This window comes from Zea mays, chromosome 7, assembly GCF_902167145.1.
Source record: "Zea mays cultivar B73 chromosome 7, Zm-B73-REFERENCE-NAM-5.0, whole genome shotgun sequence".
NCBI lineage: Eukaryota > Viridiplantae > Streptophyta > Magnoliopsida > Poales > Poaceae > Zea > Zea mays.
Window position 1 is genome coordinate 15,716,354 of NC_050102.1, and position 12,680 is coordinate 15,729,033.

At 48.2% G+C, this 12,680-nt stretch overlaps 2 protein-coding genes across 2 annotated transcripts; one reads left to right on the forward strand and one right to left on the reverse strand.

Moving 5' to 3' along the window:
• Nucleotides 1-550: 550 nt before the first annotated feature.
• On the forward strand, nt 551-3,589 carry LOC100382082 (HIPL1 protein). The gene is made up of 6 exons (NM_001361616.1): nt 551-701; nt 815-972; nt 1,059-1,862; nt 1,984-2,200; nt 2,502-2,671; nt 2,821-3,589. The coding sequence occupies exons 1-6, from the start codon at nt 599-601 to the stop codon at nt 3,460-3,462; spliced, it is 2,094 nt and encodes a 697-aa protein (NP_001348545.1). The 5' UTR covers nt 551-598; the 3' UTR covers nt 3,463-3,589.
• A 239-nt stretch (nt 3,590-3,828) lies between these two features.
• LOC103632089 (DDT domain-containing protein DDR4) lies at nt 3,829-11,958 on the reverse strand. The gene is made up of 12 exons (XM_008653940.3): nt 11,456-11,958; nt 11,191-11,301; nt 10,608-10,694; nt 10,477-10,514; nt 10,309-10,390; nt 9,580-9,686; nt 9,331-9,508; nt 7,005-7,097; nt 6,789-6,912; nt 5,778-5,820; nt 5,493-5,693; nt 3,829-5,404 (listed from the first exon to the last, which is right to left on the reverse strand). Exons 1-12 carry the CDS (start codon nt 11,903-11,905, stop codon nt 4,636-4,638), a joined length of 2,283 nt encoding a protein of 760 aa, XP_008652162.1. The 5' UTR covers nt 11,906-11,958; the 3' UTR covers nt 3,829-4,635.
• Between the last annotated feature and the right edge of the window lie 722 nt (nt 11,959-12,680).

Here is a 12,680-nt window from a genome sequence, read left to right on the forward strand (position 1 = left end):
ATCCAAACAAAGTTTGAGTTCTTGAATACTCTAGTATTGAACTCAATCCATATGTATTGAGATTTAAGAAATAACTTAAACTAATTTACACTCCAATCTACCCCAACAGACATGGATTGTGGTCAATTTAAACGGGATTAAATTCCTCCAATCCACTCCTAACCGAAAGTTCGGTTCACCCGTTGACAATCCTGCCATCGGTTTCACTTTCACCCTTGTCGCTTTCGCAATCTGCACACGTAGTACATTGTTCGCCTCCTCCCCCTCTGATGCACGGGACTCTTTCGGGTTTGTTTAATCACGTGGTTGAGCATACACCAATGCCCATCTGGGCCATCTCAGAGATGGCATTATATATACATGTACACGCAGTAGTTGTCGCCACCCGGCATGTGTAGCTCAAATTTTTAATCTTACTCAAACAGCCACTCGGTTGTCTTGTACCCTTGTTGATGATCCCAATCCTTGGTCAACGCCTGCTAGCTGCTTGCAGCTTGCCCGCCATTGCATAAAGGGCCAACTTGTCGCACGCCATTTTCCTGCCTCTCAACGATTCCACACCTCTTCTCTTCTTCCTCCTCCTCCTGTGTGAGGCGCCATGAGGGCGTCGACGATGGCTGGGGCGATCCTCGTCGCCGCCACGCTGCTGCTCGTCGTCGCCGTCCGGGACGGCCACTGCGCGCAACTGTGCATGGACTCAAGTAGAGCACGCTACACTTCTTGGAATCTATTGCATTTGCAGTCGGTCTGACAGTCTCTCCTAATTGATGTGTTCATCTGTCGTTGTGTGTGTGTGGTCATGGTGATGGAGCAGCGTTCCCGCGGGCGACCAACGCGTCCCTCTCCTTCTGCGGCTACAACGGCACCTCCTGCTGCAACGCCACGGACGACGCCGCCGTCCAGAAGCAGTTCGCGGCCATGAACATCTCCGGCACGCCGTGCGGCGACGTCGTCAAGAACGTCCTCTGCGCGGTACGTACGGCCGGTTTGTTGTTTTCGGACGGCTTCTTTGAGGGAGTGCTCTGCCGGCCGCTAAGGTTCCCTGCGCGCACGTACAGAGATGCAGCCCGTACGCCGGCGAGCTGTTCACCGTGACGACGGCCCCGCGGACGGTGCCGCTGCTGTGCAGCACCACCGGCGCGTCGAGCCGCCTGAGCAGCGCCGCCAAGCCCGCGGCGGCGGCGGCAACGGCAACGACGGACTACTGCACGCAGGTGTGGGACACCTGCAAGGACGTGCGCGTGCCGGGGTCGCCGTTCCAGGCGCCCAGGGGCACGGCGCCGTCCCCGGCGCCGCGGCTGACCGACCTGTGGCAGTCCGCGGGCGAGTTCTGCGGCTCGCTGGGCGGCGCCGGCAGGTCGCCGTGCCTGGACGGCGGCGGCGCGGCGTTCAACTCCACCCGCCCGGCGGCGCTGCCGCTCCGCGGCATGTGCCTGGAGCGCGTCGGCAACGGCTCCTACCTCAACATGGCGGCGCACCCGGACGGGTCCGCCCGCGTGTTCCTCAGCACCCAGGCCGGCAAGGTCTTCCTGGCCGCCGTGCCGCCGCAGGGCTCCGGGCGGGCACTGCAGATGGACGCGGCCAACCCGTTCCTCGACATCACCGACGAGGTGCACATGGACAACGAGTTCGGCCTCATGGGCCTCGCCTTCCACCCGGATTTCGCTGCCAACGGCCGCTTCTTCGTCTCCTACAATTGCGACAAGACGCAGCAGGCCACGTGCGCCGGCCGCTGCGCCTGCAACTCCGACGTCGGCTGCGACCCGTCCAAGCTCGGCGCCGACAACGGCAAGCAGCCGTGCCAGTACCACAGCGTCGTCGCCGAGTACAGCGCCAACTCCACCTCCGGAACGCCGGCGACGGTATCTATCCTCGGCTGGCCGACTTCTTGTCCACTGACTGCTAAACCATCGCCGCCGGCCGGCACCACCACCACCGCGCGCTAACGTGCCACTTTTGTTTGATCTGCTGGCGATCACTCAGGCGACCTCGGCGAACCCGGCGGAGGTGAAGAGGATCATCACGCTGGGGCTGCCGTTCACGACGCACCACGGCGGGCAGATCCTCTTCAGCCCGGCCGACGGCTACATGTACTTCGCCATGGGCGACGGCGGCAGCGTCGGCGACCCCTGGAACTTCGCGCAGAACAAGAAGTCGCTGCTCGGCAAGATCCTCCGGGTCGACGTCAACACCATGCCGAGTAAATCCACTCGACTTACTACTGCATCAAGTGTTTGGTTCGCAGTGACAAATCACAGTAGACCCAACAACTAATAAAGACACGAAACTGACGATAAAATAAAGGAAATGGTTCAAAAGAGTGACGCAGTACTTTGAAATCAGTTTTTGGTAGCACTGACCAATCCTAAAGTAAGTAGATCATCATGCATATTCAAGCCCTGAAGAATCTACAATCTAGTCTATTGTGCAATGACATGAATGATGTGGTGGCAAGCTCTGAATCTGGATCTGACGAGAGAGGCGTGCCATGTCATCTGCAGGTGGCAACACCACGGCTGGCTGGGGCAACTACGCCATCCCCAAGGACAACCCCGCCTCCGCTGATCCTAGCTTCGCGCCGGAGGTCTTCGCTCTCGGCTTCAAGAACCCCTGGCGGTGCAGCTTCGACTCCGGCAAGCCGTCCTACATGTACTGCGCCGATGTCGGCCAGGTAGGCAACTCTTGTGCATTCGATTCATTCAGTGCAAAATCCCTGACGATTTCTCACGAAATCCACGAATCCTCCCTCACCGGCAAGAAAGTTCCCGCTCATTTGATCGACTGAAGCGTCTGATCGCGGCCATCCGTGTGGATTTCCAGGCGGCGTACGAGGAGGTGGACCTGGTGATGAAGGGCGGCAACTACGGGTGGCGCGTGTTCGAGGGCCCCCTGCCGTTCAACCCGCCGTCCACCCCCGGCGGCAACACCTCCGCCGACTCCATCGACGCCATCGCCCCCGTCATGGGCTACGCCCACAGCTCCGTCAACAGCAACGTCGGCTCCGCCTCCATCACCGGCGGCTACGTCTACCGCTCCATGACGGACCCATGCCTCAACGGCAGGTACCTGTACGCCGACCTGTACGCCAAGTCGATGTGGGCGGGGACCGAGACGCCGGAGGGCAGCGGCGTGTACAACGTGTCGACGATGGCGTTCGGCTGCTCCAAGAGCTCGCCCATCCCGTGCGACTTCGCCGCCGGGAGCTCGCTGCCGTCGCTGGGCTACATCTTCTCCTTCGGCGAGGACAACGCCAAGGACGTCTACCTGCTCACCAGCAAGGGCGTGTACCGGGTGGTCGACCCTGCCGAGTGCGACTACGCGTGCCCCGTCAAGAGCTCGGCCCCGGGCGCCGGCACGCCGCCGCCCGGTGCTGCCCCGAGTTCGGCGCTCAGGGCACGCGCGCCGGCGTTGGCCACGCTGCTCGCGGGCGTGCTGCTCGGCTTCCTCTGCTTCAGCTTTTGAGGAGCGTGTTCTGTTTTGGGGGTTGACAGCGATTTGTTGATTTTCAGATGGTCCTGCTGAGACATGTACGTGCGTATGAATGTATCATAATTAAATGTGCAGCAAATAGCATTTGATTTGTTCTGGTAATTCTTTGACAATCTTTGTCCCAGTTCAAGAGGGAAACAACGATTAACAGCTGGGAGCAAATTCCACAAAACTACAGCTATTTGAGTTGGGAGTAAATTTCACCAAAATACGTATATATCGTTATAAAATGTTGGTACTTTCCCTTTTATTTTACAGGAACACTACAAGTCATCAAACATCCACCATGAGGCTACTTTGTAAGAAATGAGTAGCCTCTCCGAAGCACAACTGGGGACATGAAGCCCAATTCACCAAACATTTCACATAATTTTGCAATGTTTAATGGAACAGAACACCCCCAAATTATTTATCTTTGCAAAGTTTTGCAACTAACCAATACGCACACAGGAATTTGGTTTTATAAACCATACATCAAATTAGCAATCACCAGGCCAGCCACTCTGAGTAATGGACATGTCCATAGGCTACAACATCAGCTGAATACATGCAGCATCTTCTCCATATAGAGCGAACGAGAGGCATTGCCGGTGTGCATTCAGGGACAAGCTCAATGTCAGCTACACAGGTGTGACAGAAAAAAACAGACTGTCAGGTATAGATACAGAACTAATCCCGCCCGGACTTTAAAAAACCTACAATCTACAAGTGGAAAAGGTCGGGCGAATGCCGACGGACCGCACTCGGTGTACAGGTTTCCCTCCATGTTCTCATTGACATCACAATGCCTAAGACTAAATAAATGGAGGCAATAAATTTATATCCTAGAGACCGGCCGCAACGCAGCAGCAGCCTGGCCGCAATACAGCTATGATCGATTGCGACCTTCATGTAGTATACATAAAACTACCTCCTCATGGTCTCCACGTATAACATAAGCACCGGAGAAGCTCAAAGTCGCTTCAAGTGGAACATCGCCTGTCCTGCTGCTGCAAATCAGTGAAGCAGCCATAACCATAAGCTCACACCGCCAAACCATAGTTGCACCATTCATCACAGGCCATCAGGACCATGGATCTGCCCTTGCCTGGAAGTCAGAAAACTGGCCAACAGCACCCGAAATGTATCAAAACAAAACTTTATTCCCTAGATGTTGTCCATGTCATCTCTCACTGTCAAGCTTGGGCCATCATCAAAGCCACCTCCAGGTGCAAGCTCGTTTAGATCTAGGAATGTTCTTCCTACACTTTTACTTTCCCTGCTGGGAGCATCCATCTTCTCTACAGGCTGCTGCTGTGGCTGCTCCTTCTCCTCCTCTGGTTCTATTTTATTTTCTTCTGCAGTGTGGTCCTCCTCCATTTTATCATTCGCATTATTACCATTTTCTTCATCATGACTATCATCCTCTTCCTCCTCTTGCTCTTGACTCGATGTCGAGAGCTCCATATCATTCTCGGCATCGGAGCCAGCATCAGGATCTGATGCGTCAGATTTCCTTGCCTTTCGAGGCTCCGTATCCGAGTCCGAAAAATCATATTGGCGATAGTTAATACGAGGACGAGAAGAACGCTTGCTGCGTCTAAGACCTGCTTGGATTTCACCAACTGATCTCAGCTTCGTACCTCGCCGGCCACGAGTTTCCAGCTTTTTATGCCGTTGTGGCTCCTCTAGATCTTCACTGGTACTCAATGAATATTCCTCTTCATCATCATCTTCGGCATCTTCTTCCAACCGGAACTCTTCATCCTCTTCAGAAGCACTTGATGGCTTATTCTGTTTGCGACTTCTCAGGTATTCGTCATCATACACTGCCTCTCCCATGATATCGTCGTCACTGTCAAAGTTAGGATCAACATCTGAGACAGCCTCAACAAAGTCTTGTGTGTATCTCTGAGATCTTTTCCTCCGCCGGTTGCTGTGACACAACCACACAAAACACAAATGCACATGAGCCACCTGCTACCTTGAGTAGGGTAATGATAAAAACCACACGCTAAGAGTACCTGCGATCAAGTGCCTCATTTTCTTGTTCACCATCGCTGTCTCGGTAGTCATCTGACTTTGAAGAATTTCCATCAGATGAGTCATTGGTTGTTGGTGAGGGACCATTATTTAACTTCCCATTGCTTGGTGCCTCCGATCTTGGAGGAAGCACCCTTCTATTGGCAGTAGTAGCAACAGGCTCAGCTGAGTTCTCTCTTTTCCTATACAAAAATGTTAAAGAGATGATTACATTATAGTATATTCCTTCTGAATAAGGATTGTCAAGAAAGGAATGGCTAGCATACTTCGTAATTTTGATGGCTTCATTTATTGAGCGATCATAGTCATCTGCATTGTAAACAAATTCAATCCTTGTAATTATAACAGATGATGAAATTGACCAAATAATCAAAATGATAAAAACAAAAAGACATATTCCAATCATCACAAACTGAAGTGTATGCTCACACTAGATTTCAGATACCAGCGGAAAAGGGTTCAGAACCAGGAAAATTTAGGATCATTCCACCATACTTATACAATTGTTGTATTATCTTTCCAATAAGTTACAGCAAAAAGTTTTGAAGTTCACTTTATGAGTGCTGCTACACGTAGCTGAGGATGTGTGTGGCGTGACTGCATTGTATTTATACTCTTTTTCTTCTTAACACAATAATCTAACGGTTGAAACTTGAAATCACTTGGACAGAATGATCATAATTGTAACCGATGATTTAGATACATGGCAGTACTTGAGTAGTACAAAAAGCACTTCTCTTTACTATGTAGATAAGTTTGTATTTGACCATAACCAGAATTCAGTTGGATTTGGATGTTGGGCCAACATAGATTCACTATTAAATTTGTACTCAGAAGTGCCTAACTTTAAATTGCAGCCTTCTGATTAGAGAAGCACAACCTTTTTATACTACCAAGAACCACAAAGGTTAAATTACAATTCAGAGATCAATCTGCTGTAAGGATCAATGACTCATAGTCTCATACTAACAAGTAACTATGCTTAAGGTGCTGATAAGAGCATTTGATATAACAATAAATTATTATTAATTAAGAAACAGAGGTTGATCGATGATAAGAACTTAGGTGACATTGTGTTTAACACAAGGAAGAAAGATATCAGTGCCACCACCAAGATGCTACATAAAAAATGTCATCCATTGTGAGGCTGAAATAAGACCTAGAGTCACATGCCAGTGAAGCATTTATGTTATTTCCCACACGATAGCCCATGGCAATACTTAGCAATTTGCCCCCCCCCCCCAAAAAAAAATGCTTAATTCAGTATTTAAGCTTACCAAATGTATAAGTCACGGGCTTTCTATCACGGAGAGAGCGGCCGGTGGTAAGTCCATCTGATGCCAAGTAGCTATCAAGAAGAAGAGCTTCTCTCTGTTGCTTTTTGAGCAACCTCTCTTTCTTCTGCATGAATCAGAAACGGTTGATTAAGAAGCTCAAAACAATTAATTCTCTGGCAAAACAAATCTATCAGGCTGTGCAATAGAGTTACACACTTTATGGAGCTTTTCTATCTCTGGAAGATATTCAATCTTCAACTTCTTTCCAAGAGAAACCTCTGTCCTGTTCCGACTTGAAAAGAGTTTTTCCTACACAGCAAAGGACATAAAAGTAGCTATTTAATAAAAAACAGATAAGAATGCAAACAACCGAGTAACATTCCACACCAGCATTTTCTTCCAAGCACATTATATTCAGTAGCCAACCTATTGTTAGTTGATTGAAGCTTAAAACTAGAAGTTGGTGTGTTATTGACACATCATTTAGCAGATGGGGTAATACCCCAATAATGAAGGTGGCAGGATCCCTTTCACCAGGTCACGGGTTCAACCCCTGGCTCTGCACCCAAAAAAACCTTGCTGTTCCTCGCCCGGTCTCGGGTTACAGCTCGGTTGTGTGCCAACCTCGAGCCTGGGTGGACCTTTGCAGAGTGGGCAGCTTGAACCAGCCCGTTAGTGATGGGAGGACAGAGTTTAGGGGTTTCTCGGCTAGGACCATTGCCACGGCCTTCTATTGAGATAATACCGCGAGGGTGGGCAGACAGAAAATGGTTAATTGATATTAAAGGGGCCTTGACAGTAGGTGTCTTTTCCGACCTCCTTGATCTTTGGGACGAACTTCAAAATATCCAGCTGGGAGGACAAGCATATTTTCAGGTTCGCTACTGATGGAATTTATTCAGCTAAAGCAGCTTATGATGGCCTCTTCATCGGGTCGACCATGGCTCAGTATTGGGAATTAATTTGGAAAACTTGGTCCCCTCCCAAATGTAAATTCTTTTTATGGCTTGCTGATCTTGGAAGATGCTGGACAGCAGACCGTCTGCAGAAGAGAGGCTTAAGCCATCCTGACAAATGTGTTGTGTGTGACCAAGATCAAGAAACCATAGACCACATTTTGGTGGGTTGTGTCTTCGCTAGGAGCTTTTGGTTTCAGCTGCTGAGACAGGTCAACCTGTCTGCCTTTGCTCCTAACGTGGGAGAAGCTAAAACGATGGAATGGTGGAGCAGAATCAGTGAGCAGCTGCAGGGGATTGCTAAAAAGGGCTCAATTCCTTGATTACCCTTGGGCTTTGGACTCTCTAGAACCATAGAAATGGGTGCGTTTTTGACAAAGTAAAACCCAGTCTGGAGGGTGCTATTAGAAGAGCTGAAGAAGAAATTATTATATGGAAGTTTGCGGGGGCCAAACACCTTGCCCTTATTACAGCTCCCATTCCAGGTGTCCTTTAGTGATCTAGTTGAGAGTTCAGTTGTTAGCTTCATAAAGGAAGGATGTTTTTTTAGTCTGGGGCTGGATGTGGTGCCCTTTTTAGGTGGTCTTCTTGTTTTGTTGTGGCCGGATGGCCCTGTTTATTTTTTCTTCTTTTTCTTTCTTTATTTCTTTTCTTTGTTGTGTTTGTATTTGGTCTATTTTTAGACCCTTCTTTTCTTAATCCAATGATACACAGCTCTCCTGCGTGTTCGAAAAAAAAATACCGCGAGGGTGGTCTTACCCTCCCCGACCGAGTTATTGACACATCATATATGTGGATGGATGGGCTGCAGGACATGGTTATAATGTAGCTGGCATGAAGTCTTAAAAATAAGTGTTGTGTAGACAGTGAAACACTTGATGGCACCATGAGAAATGGTTCCAATAAGGTCAACTATTAAGGTAGCAGTTTCACAAAATAGTCATGCATGTACCATTTCCATGCGCTACTAAAATGTGTTATAAATCAGTCACAACCAAAAAAATTCCCATTTTTACTTGCATATAAATAATGGTTGGAGCATATGTAATCCATTTGTGCTAAAAAATGCTGCATGTGAATAATACAGAGATGTCAACCAGCTGAAGTGGTCAAGTGGGCATTGATAAGATCTAAGCACAATAGAAAAGAACTGCTCTAGTTCAATACAAGAAAGAAATAGAACAAATGAACACTCCAGCAAGATAAATACTCGCATATTTTAGTCAATTATTGTATTTCCTATGAATTGTTTTATTAGAAGGCAGCCCTAGTGCAGTGGTGAGAGCTGTCTTTGAAGCAGCCTCTCAACATTTGCAGGGGAAGGCTTGCCTCAGTTTATCCCTTCCCCAGATCCTCATGTGGGAGCCTCCCACATTGAGTCTGCCCTCTGAATTGCTTTATTAGTGTTCATGCAGACTAACTCTAAAATGTGAATTTTGGCTAACACAGCAAGGTCTACCTCCACTATTGTTCCTCTATATTGGTCACCTCCAAGATTTCCACAGTAGTAGTAATACTGTATTAAGCAGAAAAACAAATAGCACTCTACGGGAGCAGATATGAGGAACTCAAATGGCAAAACTTACTGCCACATCATCAAACTCATCAAAGGTGGACGCAACAGTTTCCCATTGGTAGGACACAACTGAAATAGCTGAAGATCCTCCTTTTCCCCTGGACCTCTTTCCAGGCTCCTTCTTAACCTGTTCTACTCGTCTAATTTCACGATACAATCTATGCCCGAGAATCTCATCATCTTCATACCTGTTTTGCATGGCCTTGCATGAAAATGAAATAATGGAAATTCTTTACATTCAAGATAAATAAAGTAGTACCAGTATGAGATTCCAAGGGAATCCCCTCCAATCCGTTCTTTACGAAAAGTAGAAAGGTCATGACCATGCTTAAGGGAACTGTCAATGAAGTTCCGAATATCCTCTTGCTGCAAAATCCATTCATAATAAGTAATGTTGCCAAATTCAACGTGCAGGTAATGTCAAATATAAATTTTCCTATGTTCATACACATATCAATCAGCTAATGTCAAACGCACTTAATACACATGCTTCAAAATTTATGCTTGCTATAAACACTTTCTAAAGACATCTTCTCTTCAAACACAAGTTCGTAACACAGGCACAAACAGCAATAGACAGCAAATATTGTTGAAATTCCAATAAATAAAAAACAGCTATGCACATGCCTGAACCTTGATTTGTGGCTCCTGTTGGGTTTCAACTCTAGCCTACCCCAACTTATCTTGGGACTAAAGGCTTTGTTGTTGCTGTTGTTGTTTAGGCTAAACTGTTAAATAATTTTGAAAACAATGAAAACGTATGGATATTCACCATGTTGATATTTACCCATTATATAGAAATAAGCTTCCCGAAAAACTGAATATGAGACACTGGGAGGCTGAGACTCAATCAAAATTGATATACACAATTATGACTGTACTACACTTCAAGAAATGAGACAAGAGTATACAGATGGAAAGGCTGAAGTATCCATTCTGCCAAAGTTCTTTTGGTTCATCGTTAAATTAAAATAAAATCAGTACATACCTCAACACGGATATCACATATCGCTTTCAAAATTAATAAACGAATAGCTGGTTCTAGTGTTTTGTATGTCTCAATTTCAGTTCTGCAAGATGAAACGATTGGAAATTTTTATCAATGTGAAGCTGCAGTGCAAGCTTTACTCAAGAATGTCCTATGTGCGAGGCTAACCCATGAGATGCAACAATTGGCAGATCACCTTCTGCAACCTGCAGTTTAGGATCTTATTAGGTCCAAACCAAATGGAATACTGTTATTCATATCTATCTAAAGTTGTTTGCAATATGAGATATATTGTGTACCCAATGCCACCAATCCTTCAGCTTTCTGCATAGGACGGTCACCCAGGTTCCACGTCCCATAGCCATGCGAGTTACAGGAGGAATTGACTGCAGATATGACCAATAAGCATGAGAATCAAGGAAAATGTTTGCATGGCAAAAAATGTACTGTACAAAACTGTCTAAAGGGCTCTAAGCAAGCAGCTAGTATGTATGATCAGTTACAAAGATGTAATTTGGGGTCATGAATTTATTGAGTGACAAAATCACAAAACAATAATAATGGTACATGATACCAATATTGCATGTGGCCAGTTAAGCAGAAAAAACAACCGCAAGCTTCTATAAACTGAAGGCAGCATCCCATTCCAAACTTGGTAACACAATACAGGCAAGCCTAAAAAATGAACAAATTTGGTCATTGCAGAAAAAAAAATTAAACACATTTCAGTATTTGTTCATGAAGCAATTAACAGCATGCACCATGCAGCAAATAAAAAAAGTAGACTAAGAGGAAGAGCACACACACATACACCTCGTTCCACACCACAGCGAGATGAAGGAAAGGGAAAACAAGCTCAAGCCGAACAACCAAGGAGCCCACCTTTAGCAGTGGCATATGCACATCATCTAGAATCTCGTTGGGAGTGATAAGCGCCGCCTCGACGTCCTCAGCCGTGAACTCCCCAGTGATGTTCAGCAGAGGTCGGAACACCTGCGCCCACCAAAAAGACAGTGCAACGGCGGCGTCAAACTGAAACCCTAGCTGCCAAGTCCAAACCACGACACAGAAGCCTAAACCCCCGAACTCCAGGGCACGGCGACCGTCCACCGCCGGAGCGCGAGAGTGTTAAGGGCAGAGCACGCACGTGGAGGAAGTTGAGCACGGAGCCGAGCTCCCACATGCAGCGGAGCCGCCAGCGGGGAAGCTCAGCAGGCGCCTCGGGCTCCGACACGAGAGGCGTGACCACGCGGCATTGTGGCGTCTCGTCCGCGCCGCCGGCGCCCGACGCCGCCGCGGCACGGCGGCGCGGACGCTCGGACGGCGGCGGCGGCGGGGGTTTGGGCTTATTGTTGCAAGCGCGCGGAAGGCGCGTCTTCCGTGGGGTCGGCTGCTCCTCCGCCGCCGCCGCCGGCTTCGCCTCCTTCCCCGGCGCCTCCTCTTCCTCCTCCTCCCGCTTCTCCGGGGAAGTGGGCGAGGCGCCTCCGCTTACGGCGTCGGCGTCGGGCATGGGGCGATCAGATCGGAGATCTGCGTCGGGGCTATGGTTAGGGTTTGGGTGGGAGGGAGAAGCGGGGTGCAGGGAGGCGGAGGCCATGGGAGGCAGCGGAGGAGGTGAGAAGGGCAAAGATGGGATTCCGCGTGGTAGAGGTGAGAGGAGAGGGGCAGGATGGGAAAGGCGACCAGCGGGGCCGTGGCGTCAAGCCGTCAACGTGAGAGGCATTGAAGTCCGGCCCGGGGAGTTGGCAGGCCCGTTTGGGATCAGTTGGGTATAGAGACCGTAATGAGTTTCGGCCTCATTTGGATTGAGGGAGTTTTATAGGAATTTTAAAGGATTGTAACGGAATCAGGAAAAAATCGTATAAGACTCCTTTGGTTGATAGGAAAATTTTCATCTGGTTCCTTAAGGCCTCCTTTGGAACAAGGGAAAAGTGAAGGAATTTTAAAGGATTAAAACCCTATGGAAAGTTTTCCTATGTGGTCCTTTAGAACAAATGATTGAGTTGCAATAAATCCTATAAAATTTCTATGGAATTGAGCATTGTAGTGAGATTTTGGAGGTTTTTTAACATGAGGTCCAACCTCTTGAAAATTTTCCTGTGGAATTGAAGGTGACATGCAACTCTATTCCTACATTTTTTCCATCCCTATGTTTTACTAATCCTCCATTCCAAAGGAGGCCTAAACCCTGAAGGCGTTTGGGATGCTGCCCGCGTTTCCGGTCTACGGACAGCCAGCATCGCGACACGTGCGGCTGCTCCGGACCCGATGTTTTTATTCAATATCACGCGCTCCGCGTTCGTGTGCCCAGCAGCTTGGACCCAAAATTTTCGTTCGCCGTGCGCGTCGACCTTCATCACGTCCGCCTCTCC

What these genes read in the sequence shown, in the direction of transcription:
- LOC100382082 (NM_001361616.1), top strand. Translation starts at nt 599, where the DNA reads ATGAGGGCGTCGACGATGGCTGGGGCGATCCTCGTCGCCGCCACGCTG. An exon ending in GCAACTGTGCATGGACTCAA is followed by an intron (nt 702 to 814) that starts GTAGAGCACGCT and finishes GTGATGGAGCAG; the next exon opens with CGTTCCCGCGGGCGACCAAC. An exon ending in TCAAGAACGTCCTCTGCGCG is followed by an intron (nt 973 to 1,058) that starts GTACGTACGGCC and finishes GCGCACGTACAG; the next exon opens with AGATGCAGCCCGTACGCCGG.
- LOC103632089 (XM_008653940.3), bottom strand. Translation starts at nt 11,905, where the DNA reads ATGGCCTCCGCCTCCCTGCACCCCGCTTCTCCCTCCCACCCAAACCCT. An exon ending in CCGTGCTCAACTTCCTCCAC is followed by an intron (nt 11,302 to 11,455) that starts GTGCGTGCTCTG and finishes TGGTGGGCGCAG; the next exon opens with GTGTTCCGACCTCTGCTGAA. An exon ending in TCCCTTGGAATCTCATACTG is followed by an intron (nt 9,509 to 9,579) that starts GTACTACTTTAT and finishes CATGCAAAACAG; the next exon opens with GTATGAAGATGATGAGATTC.